Source organism: Podarcis vaucheri (genome assembly GCF_965113315.1).
Source record: "Podarcis vaucheri genome assembly, chromosome: 8".
Lineage (NCBI taxonomy): Eukaryota > Metazoa > Chordata > Lepidosauria > Squamata > Lacertidae > Podarcis > Podarcis vaucheri.
In genome coordinates this window covers 70,893,789-70,908,209 of record NC_138766.1, presented here as the reverse complement: position 1 = coordinate 70,908,209, position 14,421 = coordinate 70,893,789, and the positions used below count along the sequence as shown (strand labels likewise).

Sequence of the window (14,421 nt, the reverse complement as noted above, 5' to 3'; positions counted from 1 at the left end):
CCGCTAAACCGCTAATAGCGCTAAGCCGCTAATAGGGTTGCTTCGCAAGACGAAAAAACCGCTAGACGAAGAGACTCGCGGAACAGATTATTTTCGTCTTGCGAGGCACCACTGTATTGTAGGAGGGAAAGTACTGTCTGGGGGGGCATTGGGGGACTGAGAAGGTCTTGGATCCAAGCAATTCTTACTCTTCCCACAGAGTAGCCCCTTCGGGGGCCCAGTGACACTGGAGATCTGACAGCAGTTGTGCTGGGGTGTTAGGAGGTTTTTAAGGTGACACCAGAGTTCCTTCTTGGATACTGAAGAGGGAGACCTGATATATTCTATGGTCCCCGAGATGCCCACCCAAAGGCGATGGGATCACACCCTTAAGGTTGAAAAAGCTGTGTTCATTTCATTTACTTATAAGAAGCTGTGGTCATTTTATTTACCAATTAAAATGCCAAGAGAAAGAGATCACATAGTCAAAAAAATATGGAGCACAATTTCTGTTCTCATCCTGAAGCAAAGTTCTTAACCTGAAGCACTATTTCTGGGTTAGTGGAGTCTGTAACCTGAAGTGTATGTAACCTGAAGCGTATGTAACCCGAGGTACCACTGTAACTAGCATTTAGAATAGGCTAGTGTTACTCTTTGCTGTCGATAATTGTGACAGAACTTTTGTATCTTCCCTTGCTAATGCTACGAACTTAACTCACAACCTTGTCATGCCCAAATTATTTGGATTTCCCAAATACTTGCTTCTGAAATTTGAGAAATGAGTCAAACATCAGTAAAAATTGTGGTTTTCCAAAAAGGCCTTTTCCCAGCCTCTCAAATGCCAGCTCAACCTTGCAGTCTCAATGGGGAATGCAAAACAAAAAGGAAATGGAATCAGCCAAATATGAGGTATTTTCTGTTTAAAGGAAAAATTAATGCCTTTGACGTTGATCATAATTAGTTTCCTGTTGACTGCCATGTCAAATATTTCCTGAAGTTATGACTTATAATAAATCTCAAGCCAATTGCTCTAAAGCCCATACTTCCTTTAGCCACTGTTTAAAGGAGCAACTAAGTATTTAAAAAGCGGTCTATTTATAGGGTAACATAGTGTTGAAAATACCGAACTCATAAACTCTTAGTGCAAGAATACTTTAGACAAGCACAGGCTTATTGATGCACTTAGACAATAAATCTGCCTTAAATGTGATCCATTCATTTAAACCTAAAAATTCCAGTGATACATATAATGAAATGTAGCACATATTTGGTTGGACCCGAAGATCCAGTGGGGCTTTCCATTCTACACTTCCCCCCTCAAACCACTTGAGATCAGGTAACCTTTCAAAACAGCATGGATTTATACTGTGGGAAGGTGGGGAATGGTATATCGTTTTCTGCTCATGCAAAACCACATTGGGATCCAAACTCTTTATTTTATAGCTCTGACACAGTTAACTTTTGTTTACCAAATTTCCTTTCCCCCTCCCCTTCCTCTAGATTCTCCTGTGTTGAATTTTAGACCTTAAGCTCTTCAAGGTAAGGAACTACCCTACTCTTCTGTATTATACATATTGCTGGAATCAAACATAAAAAAGAAAACAAATATTGCTGGTTCTTGCATTTACTTCCAGTTTGGGCTGATTAACTAGGTTTTCCCTCTACTGAGTCTCAGCAAAACTCTTATGTTCTTCTGATAACCATATAATGGTTTGCTTTTTTCTTCTTCTTCCTAACAGACACTTTTTCGAATTGATGAAATCTGGCTAAATCAAAGCGTTCCTGACATTTGTTAAATGAACAGTCCCAAATAAAGGGAGAAAAAGTTCATGCCACTTCAAATATAAAAACTCAAAGATAGTCTAGCTGGAGAGAACTGACTTGGGACCAACAAAAGCAATTTACATGTCATGTGACTAAGTTGCAGCCTAAGCTTGCAACTTTAATGTTAAACCTACATTGGACAACAAGCTAAATCAATTTAAAAATGGTTACTGGTTTTTATATTTCATTTGCAACATTCTGAACAGACACCCCCCCCCCCAAATCTGGGTCCAGCCATGTCATACATGGAGTTGCCTGTGTGAGAACAAATAAAAACGGATATTTTCCATAGCAGTTCCTTGCTTCTTGCTAAGACAGCCCACCTAATACTGGAGGAGCATGGGCTTCTTTGTCCTTGCTGAAATGGGGACAACCCTGGACCTCTCAGGAAAGGCTACTATTGTGATTACTATTTCAATTTATCAGTTGTTTAATGCTCTAAGTGACTTACAATGAGTCTCTAAGTGACTTACAAAACTGTAAGAGAATAAAGCATAACATAAAAGAAAAAAAACAATACTCTACAATAAAAGCCATACAAGAACTTTGTTGTCTGGGCAGCCCAAGACCACTATATACACGGCCCGGGCTTGCCCTGGGGAGGTAACTTCAGTGCTGCTAACACAGCAGTTTGACCACACCCCCAGAGGCGCACTCCATTTTCTCTGAAGACAGACAGATGCCAACTCACAGAACAGACTCAATAAAACAGCAACAAAAACATAGTAATCCATCAAATGCCTGGGAGAAGAGATATATTTCTACCTGATGCCGAAAGGATGTTAATGATAGTGCTAAGTGAACCTCACTGCGAAGAGCTTTCCACAACTGAAAAAGCCCTTGTCATCCAGTGAATCTTCCTCAGAGAAAGACCAAAGGGTCCAAGTAGGCTCATGAGAAAGAGAGGCTCCAAAAGATACTGGGCTCCAATATATTAGGGCTTAGAATTGGTTTCCAAAGCTTAGGGTTTTGATTTGGTTTGGAAACATACAAGTAGCCCGTGAAGCTGTGGCAGAATTGATGTTATATGATTAGCCTACTTCAAGTCTGCAACAATCAGCAGCTGCATTCTGCACTAGCTGCAGTTTCCAAACAGTGTTGCACTAACCCATTCATGAGGTTTCCAGAGCATAGATTACTGCAGCCAGGTTTTTCCTGTCTAGATAGGCTGATGGCCTCAAAAGACCCTAAACAGAGTGACAACGGTGGATCTATGTGGACCTCCAAACTCCATGGAAATATTTCATATGTACGAACAGATGAAATAAATACACTAATAAATACAAGCACCTCTATGGAACTCAGGCTTTAATCCAGGACTCTGCACAGGTGTTTAGGATTGTCTCTAGGTTAATTGTAAGCAGGTTGAATAACAAATCTGGTCCAGGCCATGGGGTGGGAAGTATGTGATCCCTGTAACATTATGTCTGTAGAGAGCTAGAGTTTTTCTTATTATTTTCTCTAGTCTATTCAAATCAAAAGCTTAAAGCAAACTTTAAGCAATCGAGAATCAACAGTTTCACTCATCCTAAGTCCCTTGTACCCTTATAAACCAGATGTGTTAAAATATATATAATAAATGACCTCCCACCAGCACTGTGAAAATATACTTTCCAAAATAATAAAAACCCTACCCACCTGAAGAACATCTCCCAGGTCTGCAGTACTGATATCAGGATCTTCAGTGGTGTTAAAGGGAACAGGAGTGATTCTCACAAGCGTGAGCACTCTGGGTTCTGGGTATCTCCATAACATCATTCCTGGGTTATCCTCTGTTTCATTGTAAAACACAACTTCATAGGCACTGGGTAGTTTCTGTGCATCTATCAAATTAGGAGGGGGAAAGCCGTAATTGGTTATATAATTTCTAAAAAGGGAGCATGCTGGTTTACGAGACCAAAACAGTTAAAAACAAATCTCTTAGGATCAAACAGAGGGAAAATAAAAAAGCAGTTTCCCTAAGTTTTAAAAGGTCATAGTAAAATGGAAAGAAATCAAAAGGTAGTTTTCTACCAGATGCTTCTTTAATTACCAAAAAAATGCTGTTAAAGGAAAGTGATCCTTAATAGCCTACTACTGAAATTATTTTTGTTATTGATGTGCGTTTTCAAAATGCTATTTGTACCTGTATCTTGTATGTATTGAAATAGGCCTGTTCGCAGATCGTCGGACGTATGCTCTGTTTTAGAACTCTGGCTCCTGTCTGTAGGACTCTGCACCAAATGTGCTTGATTGGTGCTCTGCCCATGCATCTTGCCTTCTTGGAGAAGGTAACTTTGCAGAAGTTCATGCAGAAGAAGTAAGCAGTTCAAATGCTCTTGTCCCCAGAAAACCTTATAAAAAGAAAGCTAAATTTAGCAACATTTAAGCACTTTGTGTTCAGCCATTCATGAAGCCAGCTTAATTGCTAGCAAGTTTATTCTAGGAATTCTCCAGACTTATCAGATAAACAGGCTCGAGCATCTTGAAGGGTTTAGAAGTTTAGACCCTGGCCCTGAAATATTTAAAAAAGCAGAAGCTATTTATAGTGGCAAAGATTTTGAGTGCAAGGAACTAGCAGCAGGGTTTCTTATGACAGCTCACAGTGAACTTCCTTAAATCAAAGAAAAATAAAACTTATACCCTCCAGTAGTAGCAAGCAGAAAAGACAGGATTCTTGGCTTTGCTCCTCTGCACAAAGCAGAGGTCAAGTAAAGAGAGACAGAGGTCTATGATGGGATGTAATACCCTTTAAAATTAACCAGAGAACCCCCAGAGAAGAAGAAAAATAAAATAGGCATAGCCTTTTGTCAATCAACTTAATGGAATACAGATACAGAGAAGACACTGGGATCTTCCTTATAGTATATGTTTGGGGAAGGTGAGTAGGGGCAAGCTGATCCTCTGCTATGTACAAAAAAGGAAGAAGATGGGATGTTGGGGAATTCAGGAAAACTTACACCATAGTAGTAATACCTCTGCTGTTTTGTGAAATATATTATTCAAGTAGGCACCCCTGCTCTGTACATGACACTATGTGGCTTAGATTGCACAGGTAAATCTACAGGAGGATAGTGGGGTCTGGCCTAGGGGTATGGCTGCTGTCATTGGCCACTTTTTTAGAAATGGTGGGTAAGAAAAGGAAATTGAAAGGAATAAGATTAAGAATTTAAGAAGGCCAAAGGTCTTTCTGGTCCAGCATCCTGTTCTGACAGTGGCCGCCCAGATGCCTGTGGGAATTAGGGTGGTGTAATAAGAAAACCTGCTGTAAGCGTGGCTTCCATATGAGACAGAGAACATGCCCAATTTATCAAGGTCATATACAGTTGCTAAAACTAGCACCTGCAATTTGCTTCGAAGGAACTCTAAAGATGAGGCGCAAGAAGACAGAAATGTAATGACTTTTCTAGTGTTCAAAGCTCATCACGTAAATTCTTTCTGTAATCCTTACATCAGTCGTACTGTGTATAATAAATCCCAGCAAATCATACATACTACTTCTCTTTTACTCTGCATCCCATGGCTATATGCCATGATGACTATATGCTGCCTCCAGGTTCATAGGGAGCAGGCCTCTGAAAAATCAGCTATTGGGGGTCAACAGGGGTCTGTTTATTTCTCATGTCTATTTTTAGACTGTAAACTCATTGGCACGTGGATTTGCTTTCTCATTCTTTGTAAAGCACCATCTACAACAGATGGCGCTATATAAAGAAACAAACAACCCACACACCAACAATCTTGCAAAGGAAGTCACTTTTACCCCCAATATAGCAAAGGAATGAGGCAGCAGAGCGTGAGGTCCCCTTAAGAATACATGGCTGAGGTAAGAATTGAACAGGAGACTTCCAGGCTCAGCGTCTTAGCTGCCACATTACACCAATTCTACCCCATGCTTTTCTCCCCACAGCAGTGACATTCAAACTGAGGCTCGTGGCAAAACTCTCTCTTCACTTGGCTGCATCTTGTGGTTAGTGGCGTTGAGAGCATAAGCACAAGTCCCAACTTGGCAGCAGTTGAAAGGACCAGTGAAGAGCAAGGCAGGAGGCCGCATACTTGCACAGTCCTGCTAAGCCAAGGTTTGCTTGAGCATGTGGTAGAAACTAGGCCGCTGTCTAGCAACTGATAGTCTTCGTGTTCCTCCTCCTCTCTCCCAAAATACCTAAGGTAGCTACAGGTTGCAGAAAGTGTTTGAGCAAATAGGTCATGTAATCTCCCTCAAAGGGCTGCTTCTGTGGGTTGATGTCTTTACCAACACCCAGCCTCTGCCCCTCTGCAGCTCCTGCCCCTTTTCTCTGGAGACTGACCTGTGGTTCTATCAAATGCCAGATACCAGGAGGCTCTGAAGATCAATGGAACGTCTGCTTCTGGTGGTTGGCACTTTTTAACAACAGACAGGCAGCAACTAGGCTCTGGAACATCTGCCATGTTTAGTCACTAAATGTTGGATTCTTTTCAAGTTAGGGGAGGTTTTGTAAAATGAATATTAAAAACCGGTCACAATCAACACTACGAAGTGATTCCTGTGAATGTTTCCAATATTGCTATGACTGGTGTTTACTTATCAGAGCTGCAAACCAGGATCATGCTTGCATAGCACAGAGTGCTGAAGAGGGTTTTGCTAGCAATTGGATACTTCCTAAGGGGCATTCAAAGCTGAATGTCAGTTTTCACACACACACACACACACACACTGAGGGGGGATACACATGGTTTAAAATGTTTTGTAATCTGGGGGGGGGGGGTCTTCATGCTCCTTAACTTAACACTGCTCATAGTTAAACAAATAAGAATTACTCAACATGATCCATATACAAACCTGCATCAGTCCACTTCTCACATCAACATAGACTTTTGGAACTGACAGCTCTGGACCAGGATTACCACTGTGTTTACACCATTTGGCTTCTACAGCAACAGAGCAGCAAACAGGTCCAACCAGAGTTCTGCTTTTTTCTTGGACACTTGTCTTAATTAGGACATCACTGATGTCAAGCATAAATGACGAGCCATTAATTATTCCTAATGTTCAAATGGACAAAAAATATATATCATTATAGTTCATTGTGTGTACAAACCCATTTCTTAAATACATTGGTATCATTTTCCTTCATAGAAAGAAAGGTCAATATACAGTGGTACCTTGGTTTAAGAACAGTCCTGTTTACGAACGATTTGGTTTACAAACTCCACAAAACCGGAAGTAGTGTCCTGGTTTGAGAACTTTACCTTGGTCTAAGATTGGATTCTGAACAGTGGAAGGGCACCGGCAGCGGGAGGCCTCATTAGGGAAAGAGTGCCTCGGTTTAAGAACAGTTTCAGTTTAAGAACAGACTTCCGGAATGGATTAAGTTCATAAACCGAGGTACCAGTGTAGGTCCATCCATAGCTGTGCATAAAACAGTAATTTTTACCATTTGTTTTATTCCATGAGCAACTAATTCATATTATATGAAAACACAAGGCAACTTACAAAGAGAACTTCTCATTCTGTATATTTAAAACCCCAAGTGTAATATTTATGAAAATATTACTTGACTGGAGAAAAAAATAGGCATCAAATGTAAACGATTCTGCGGCAAAACCACTTCACTTATCTTGAAAGGTTTTTCAGGCACTTACATACTCAAGTCATCTACTGTACGTCCTTGAACTGTGACTAGAAAGAGCTAAGGATTCAGCCTTTCCAGCTGAGAGGGAGCTTTAGAAATGTGATTTTGTCTGCCAAATTGTTAATACAATGCATAACGCTACAGTTTGAAAGACAGAGGCCAGTTCACATGTAACAACACTAAGCCAAAACCATGGTTAAACATGAGAGCAGGAGAGTGTGGGTACTCAGAGTAAATTCTCAGCCACTTAGCTTCTCCCCAGCTCTACTGTTGCTGCAACTACCCGGAGCAAAGCCATGGTTTGACTTTATCTTATATCTGAAGCCAGGCTTGCCATTTGTTTCACTCTAGACAAACCACAAGCTGTACAAAGCTTTGTTCTTGGATCCCACTGGATCCCAAGCCAACCCCACGGCTGTCATTTGATGGCACTGGGCCCAAACTAGGCTGTCACAGCAATCTGCCTGCCCCATATCTTCTTTCTGGGCTACAGATGTGATGGCGGCTCTGTTGCTTCATCACACATTGCTGGGCAGCAGCTGCAATGTGGATTGTTCTGTAAATTATTACTCGGTGATTAAAGTACCTTAGAACAATAATATGAATTCAAGTTCTTATTCCTCTTCCAGAAACGTGAACAAGCAAGAAGGTAAGAAGAAGGCTCAAAAGCTCCTTGCTCTCTGCCTCCAGTGCAGCAACTTCCAGTTTTAAAACAAACTGGAGCAAACTCAGCTTCATTTAAACCATGTGTTTACTAACTTCAGTAACAACCAGGATCACAAACAATAGCATGATCCTGGCTTCTTTCAACAAACCATATCTTCAAATTCTTAACCAGAGTTCCTCCCAATTTCTACATAGCCATCAACATTAACTAGTTTAAAGCAGAAAACGGATGCTTTCATTACCCAGGCACTTTCACATTGCCAAGAAAGAAAGAAAGAAAGAAAGAAAGAAAGAAAGAAAGAAAGAAAATGAAAGAGAACGCACAGTGCATACAATTTACATAAGCTAATAGACTATTCTCTACCTTCTCTTCACTGAATATAATTTGCCACTTTTGCTATTTCTATCAAAATAAATTGCTATATGTAAAAAAGTAACATAACTATTTGCAGTTAATGTTTATAACATCTTGAAGTGATTACACTGCTAGATATAATGTCCCAAAATTATTTTATCTGAGCAAAAGATTGCCTATAATTCCATATACTTCTATTGTAGTTTGAAATCCTGCACCTATTTCCCACCCACCCATCCATCCATCCACACTTTAGGAGATTAAATTGTGTAACACTGGACTTAAGTATCAGGGAGTCTTCCCCTCCACTACCAAGTTTGCTATTCATATTTTGAATTATCATTGTGAATATTAAATTTCAGCATACTTAATTTGTAACGCTTAAGGCTTATTTTTCTAACGTAATTTAATATTTATAAAAGATGAAAGATTAAGAAAACACCTAGGGCCTACAACAGACAGCTGTTTTAGAGAATGGGATTTTCAAATGTCTGCTAAAAAAATGAACTCTAATAAGTCAAAACTCTATCCCATGTATAATGTAGACACACCTGTGTCAAATATGTGCTGGGGGAGGAAGAAGCAGAGGGATTTGCTTATGAATCTTTTTTAGAAATTAGGAAAAATGGGTCTGCTTCCTTAATGTAAATTTCCAAATGTAACTATCATGCCAAGAATAATTTCATAAATGTATTGAGTTATTGCTCCTTAAGAATAAGGTTTATGTTACAGAACAATAATGTGCACAAGCCATTTTTTTTTAATTTTTGGCAATGAATATTTGCACAAAGCTTTTATTGAATTTGATAGCAAGAATGGAAAAATCTCAGGCCCCAAACCAAGTGTTGCTCAGGTGCCTCTGTCAAAGAACTTCTGTACATGGATTACAAAATGGCGCACATGCCAAAGCAAAGCCACACAGGCACCAGATTCACACTCCTCACAGAGACAGTGCGATCCTAATAGGGGACTTCTCTTAAACTGCAGTTAAGAGACCCAGAGTGGACCACAGGTTCACATAACACAAGAAGTTGCCCTATACTCTAACTGACCATTGGCCAGTGTGATCATCCCTCCGCTGTACAGGTGTGAGTACCAATTCTCGTGCAGGGAACACAGCATCACCAACGTGTAAGAGGTTGATAGAAATAAAAATAGTAGGAAATGCAATGGAAGCTACCTCCCTCTACCCACAGCTAAAACACAACTGTGCACAAGCGCAGTACATGCCTGACTCACTCAGGTCCTCTGTCATAAAAAAGATTTGGAAGCAGGCTCTTGACTATGCATGTTCAGGGAAGGAAGCAGGCAGCAGGGGAGAATTCTATTATGCCAACCTATTGCTGCCTAGTCACTCTCACCTGAACGGATTTCTCCGCACACTGGGCTAGTGGAAAATTTTGAAGTGCAGGAGCTCATGGTGACAACTTCCATGACTGCACCACCAAAGAGGGACTAAAAATGCTACTTTCTAAAAGTAAAGAACCAATAAACCTTTTGGTCTTTTAAAATAGCGCGGAAGAGGCTTTTGCCGGGTAAATGAATGAAACTCACAAGTTTTCAGCACTGGCAACTAGTGTTCCTGAAAGTGACATAATCACTCCTGCAATGAAAAAAGTACTGGAGGTCTGCTCCTTCACGTCCCTGCTCTTCTATGCCATTGCCCTCTTAAAATCATGTCACAAAGGGATACATATATCCTTTGTTCCTTGCTTCTAATAAAGCTTCCTTCCTCAGTACTTCCCCTTTTAAGATCTCATTAGGACTCTAATGAGGTATCTGAAGAAAGAGAAATGAGAGAGGGAAATTACCCCCATTTCCTTCCCTATGTGCAGTACTCATTGCAACAAAATTGTTACCAGGTCGTTCGGCTGTTGCCCATGAACATGCAACCCTTTAATATCAAGATGCAACCTGCATGTGTCTTTAGCTAATAGCAGAAAGCTACTAAGATAAGAGCAATGCAATGTTCCAGAGACAAGGACCTTCCTCTTCAGCCCCTTTTGGTCCACATCTACTTCTGAAAGGTTTATTTCTGAGGACCAGAAGCATTTTTTGCAATGCAGAATTACGTAATGCAACCCAAGCACCCTTTCACTGAGCTAACATCTCCAAAGTTAGTTTCACTGCTTGTAATAAATGCAGCTATGGCTATCCAGGGATCCTGGTTAACCAAGTCCTACCATCACTAAACATAAATGGGAGTGGGCCATAAAAGCTGAGGCCTATTACCTATTATTTAAATCACTGTTGAGCCACAGAACCACCCCAAAATTTTTCTACTGCCCTAAACATCAACACATGTGACCAGATGGGTGTGCCCACAATCCCTTGTGATGTTCCCATACTGTCCTCTAATGCTGAAAGGGATCCCGGGGCAAATTCTGCTTCCTTGGCATAGCTGAAATTGTCACTTGGCTTGCTTGGCACAAAAAATATTATACCACAAAGCCTGATCCAAGAAAAGCCTTGTATACGTTTCACCAAAGGGCATATCTAGAAGTCTACAACAGCATCAATGCTGGAATATACTGTATTTTCAATTAGGTGGGATAGTGATAAAGAGACATTCCTAATGGTATGAATTTCATTCAAGCCCCAATGATCTATAAAAGAAAAAGGCTCTATGAATTTCAAGCGATGATGATTTACATTGTGCAAAAGAACTGCACTGGGATGCAGGACAATTTTGAAATGTATTCTTTTATTTTAATCTTACTAAGAGCCAGAATTTTCCTCAAGGACATTATAACTTTCTTCTTCAGCTGTTCTGTTCCGTCTTTGAGGTGAAATAAATCTTGCTATATAAATCACAGTGCACCTAATGAAGGGGAATATTCAGTCAGAAGTCACACAAAGTGCAATCATGAGAGGGTTAACGGAGTAAGTACTTTAAAAACAGCTGAAGACAGACAGCTATGAACATACAGCAAGAATAATGGTGAGTGAAATAAGGCATGGGCTTTAGTAAAGCTTCTTTCAGTGGAGCATCACATTCAGAGAAATCTCAATAGGTTGCCATGTGTGGACAAACGGAATTTGCATCCTAAAGGGAAGAAGCGCAGAAGCACCAATGGAACATATATCAGTGTGCCCAGAGTCTTATTTTAGGATTTCTAAGCACCTGGTTGAATTACAAAGTATGAGCTGAACTTGTAAAGGTACTTTCCTATGACTGAATAGCTCTGCTTGAAAAGATGAAATGAAGTGAAATTCCCCTTCCCACTCACCCAAAGGACTTTATACAGCTTCCTCCGGCCTCCCTCAAAAACCGACCGTAGAATTTGTTCTTGCCTTTAAACAGATTAAATCATGGCAACAATTTCAACTCAACCTGATATGGCAGCTCACTGAATCAATGTATCTTCGCAAACGACTGTTGTGATATCCAGAAGTTAACACACTCAGCTTGCATCGCCGCTCGCTGTGCCCTCGCATACTTTCCAGGGAGCGCAATAATTTAGCACGAGGAGCAAGCAGTTTCACGACTTTTAAAAATAGCCCTTCAGGAGACTAATAAAAATGAAGCACTTGGTTTGGATGATGTTTACAAAATGCTGCCAGCCTTACATTGTCAGGCTCTGCTTTGATCTATAATAGCACTCGGATGTACCACCGTGCTGATGGAGCAAGAGACAATCGGGCTTCTTTACAACGAGGCTTCTGTATGTCATTATAAAGATTAGTCTGGGATGACATATGTTAGCAAAGAATATCCAGGTATTCTTTATACAGCTGGAAATGATTTAGGACCACTTGACAAATCCGCAAGTCTGTGGATGGATACTATCCAGAAGCTGATTTGCATGACAATTACATCAAGACTGAATTATTAAAATCCTATAAAACGGTGGCTGCCCTCCACCATTTGACTTATTTATCTTTGTTGAAAATGAGATACTAAAACATGTTGCACAGTGATAGTTGAGAGGAGCAAATAAGTAAGGGCAAGGGTCTTCTATTTGCAAACAGCAAAATTCCAGTGGTTCATGTATTTTGTATTTTCCCCAGGGTATTTGAGTATACATACATACATACATACATAATTATATTTGTATGTTATACTGTGAGGAGGAGGAAATCTTAGAGCACCCTTCACCTTTCCATTTCGTTCTCTTGCAATTCTTCCACAAAATCTATAATGCCTTCAAGGTACATCCTGCTTGTTTTTGGTCCATAAGCAAGACGAAAAGTAAGCCTGCTTCATTCCCATTCCACAGCTAATACTAGCCGCCACTGCCTGTGAATCCCAGTTAATGGGAACCACATGGGGAGATTGCTGTTGTGTTCAATTCCTGCTTGCAGGCTTTCCATAGTTGGCCACTATAAGAACAGGATGCTGGACTACATTGGCCATTGGCCTGATCCAGCAGGACATCTCTAATGGGCTTATGCTCTTAAAACTAATGAGGGATAAAGGTAAAGGTAAAGGGACCCCTGACCATTAGGTCCAGTTGTGGCCGACTCTGGGGTTGCGGCACTCATCTCGCTTTATTGGCCGAGGGAGAAGGCGTACAGCTTCCAGGTCATGTGGCCAGCATGACTAAGCCGCTTCTGACGAACCAGAGCAGCGTACGGAAACGCCGTTTACCTTCCCGCTGGAGCGGTACCTATTTATTGACTTGCACTTTGTCGTGCTTTCAAACTCCTAAGTTGGCAGGAGCAGGGACCGAGCAATGGGAGCTCACACTGTCGCGGGGATTCGAACCGCCGACCTTCTGATGCAGTTATTTACTCCTTGAAAGGGTCTCTGGTCACTGCAAGTGCTCAAGGGAAGCGCTGTCCCCATATAGATGTGTTCTTTCTCGGATCCTCCCACTGTCCAATTTTAAACGGTCAATGGGATTTCAAAAGATTATGCAGAGACTCACACACTTGAATATTAAAAGATGAAAGCACAGAGCTGTTGAGCAGGTACACCAGTTAACAGAAATTGTGTGCTAAATGGAATGACCAGACCAACACCATCAGCAAAGAAACAGAAGACATCAAGTTAAGTGAAAATGCTAGCAATGATCGAGTACAATGAATTAGACTACTGGATTTCTCATTAGTGTGAAACAGAGTCTTGTGATGGTTCATTCTCCCCAAGAGTACTATATTTCTGCATTACCAATTAACCATTCTTCACCGAGAGAGTTTTTCAGCATTGTATATGGCCACATGTGGGCTCTGTAAAAACACAATATGTGTTACCAATGGTAAACAGAAATTAATGACCTTGAACAGACCAAATCCTTGAATTCATCATTAATGTATGTCCCTCCTGCATTACAGCAGCTCTGGCAGCTTGAGCATGCATTTTCTTCAAGTACTTCAAACACAAAGAATTCAGGAACATCTATTACTTTAATCCATTGCAGGCAGTGCTTGATTTAACTTTATTGGCTGTGCTGGCGGTAGTGGGATATATATTGAGGGGCAGACAGCAATGCTCTCTTACGCATCTTTTCAAAAGGGCTTAATTATATTTTATAGCCTGGGCCAGGAGTCCTGCTTGTTTTGTGTCTAACAAGGTTCAAGTGGAGTTCAGGCCAGTGATGAATCAGAAGCAAAGTCAAAGATGGTTATCTTTATGAAATGAGCTCATCTCCATTTAAGCAAGGCTAAGCAGGTACATCATGTTCAATACTGAATGCTAAACAGCCTGGAAATCACAAGATAGCCAGTGATTTGATAATTTTTGATTTATTTATTGTTTCAGCAACTTGGTTCACAGCAAATACTGCCCTAATTCTGGACACTTTTTCACTTTCAGTCAACTACTATTTTATGCATAGAATGATCTACTAAATAAATGGCTACAAGAATGCAGTTCAAAACAATTAAACCTTATGCTTGAAAATGGTACAGTAGTTTATTACTACCCAACTGGGAAGTAAGGAAATGACAATATGGGAGTGTTCAGACAGAACATTTTAAAGTAGCAATACTCCTAAGTACACTTTCCATTTTTCTGTAGGGCAAGCCCCTCTTAAAGCATGTGCAGAAAAAGTTTCTGGAAGA

The 14,421-nt window shown here is 40.6% G+C and overlaps 1 protein-coding gene across 5 annotated transcripts in view; it reads right to left on the bottom strand.

Moving 5' to 3' along the window:
- The window catches only part of VPS13B (vacuolar protein sorting 13 homolog B), a 368,427-nt gene that overhangs the window by 89,557 nt on the left and 264,449 nt on the right, over window positions 1-14,421 (bottom strand). For all 5 annotated transcript variants that reach the window (XM_082235378.1, XM_082235375.1, XM_082235376.1 and 2 more), the window contains exons 37-39: window positions 6,602-6,804; window positions 3,929-4,136; window positions 3,442-3,626 (exon numbers count right to left, since the gene is read on the bottom strand). In XM_082235378.1, coding sequence (XP_082091504.1) covers window positions 3,442-3,626; window positions 3,929-4,136; window positions 6,602-6,804 — 596 coding nt within the window. The remainder of the gene's footprint in view (window positions 1-3,441; window positions 3,627-3,928; window positions 4,137-6,601; window positions 6,805-14,421) is intronic.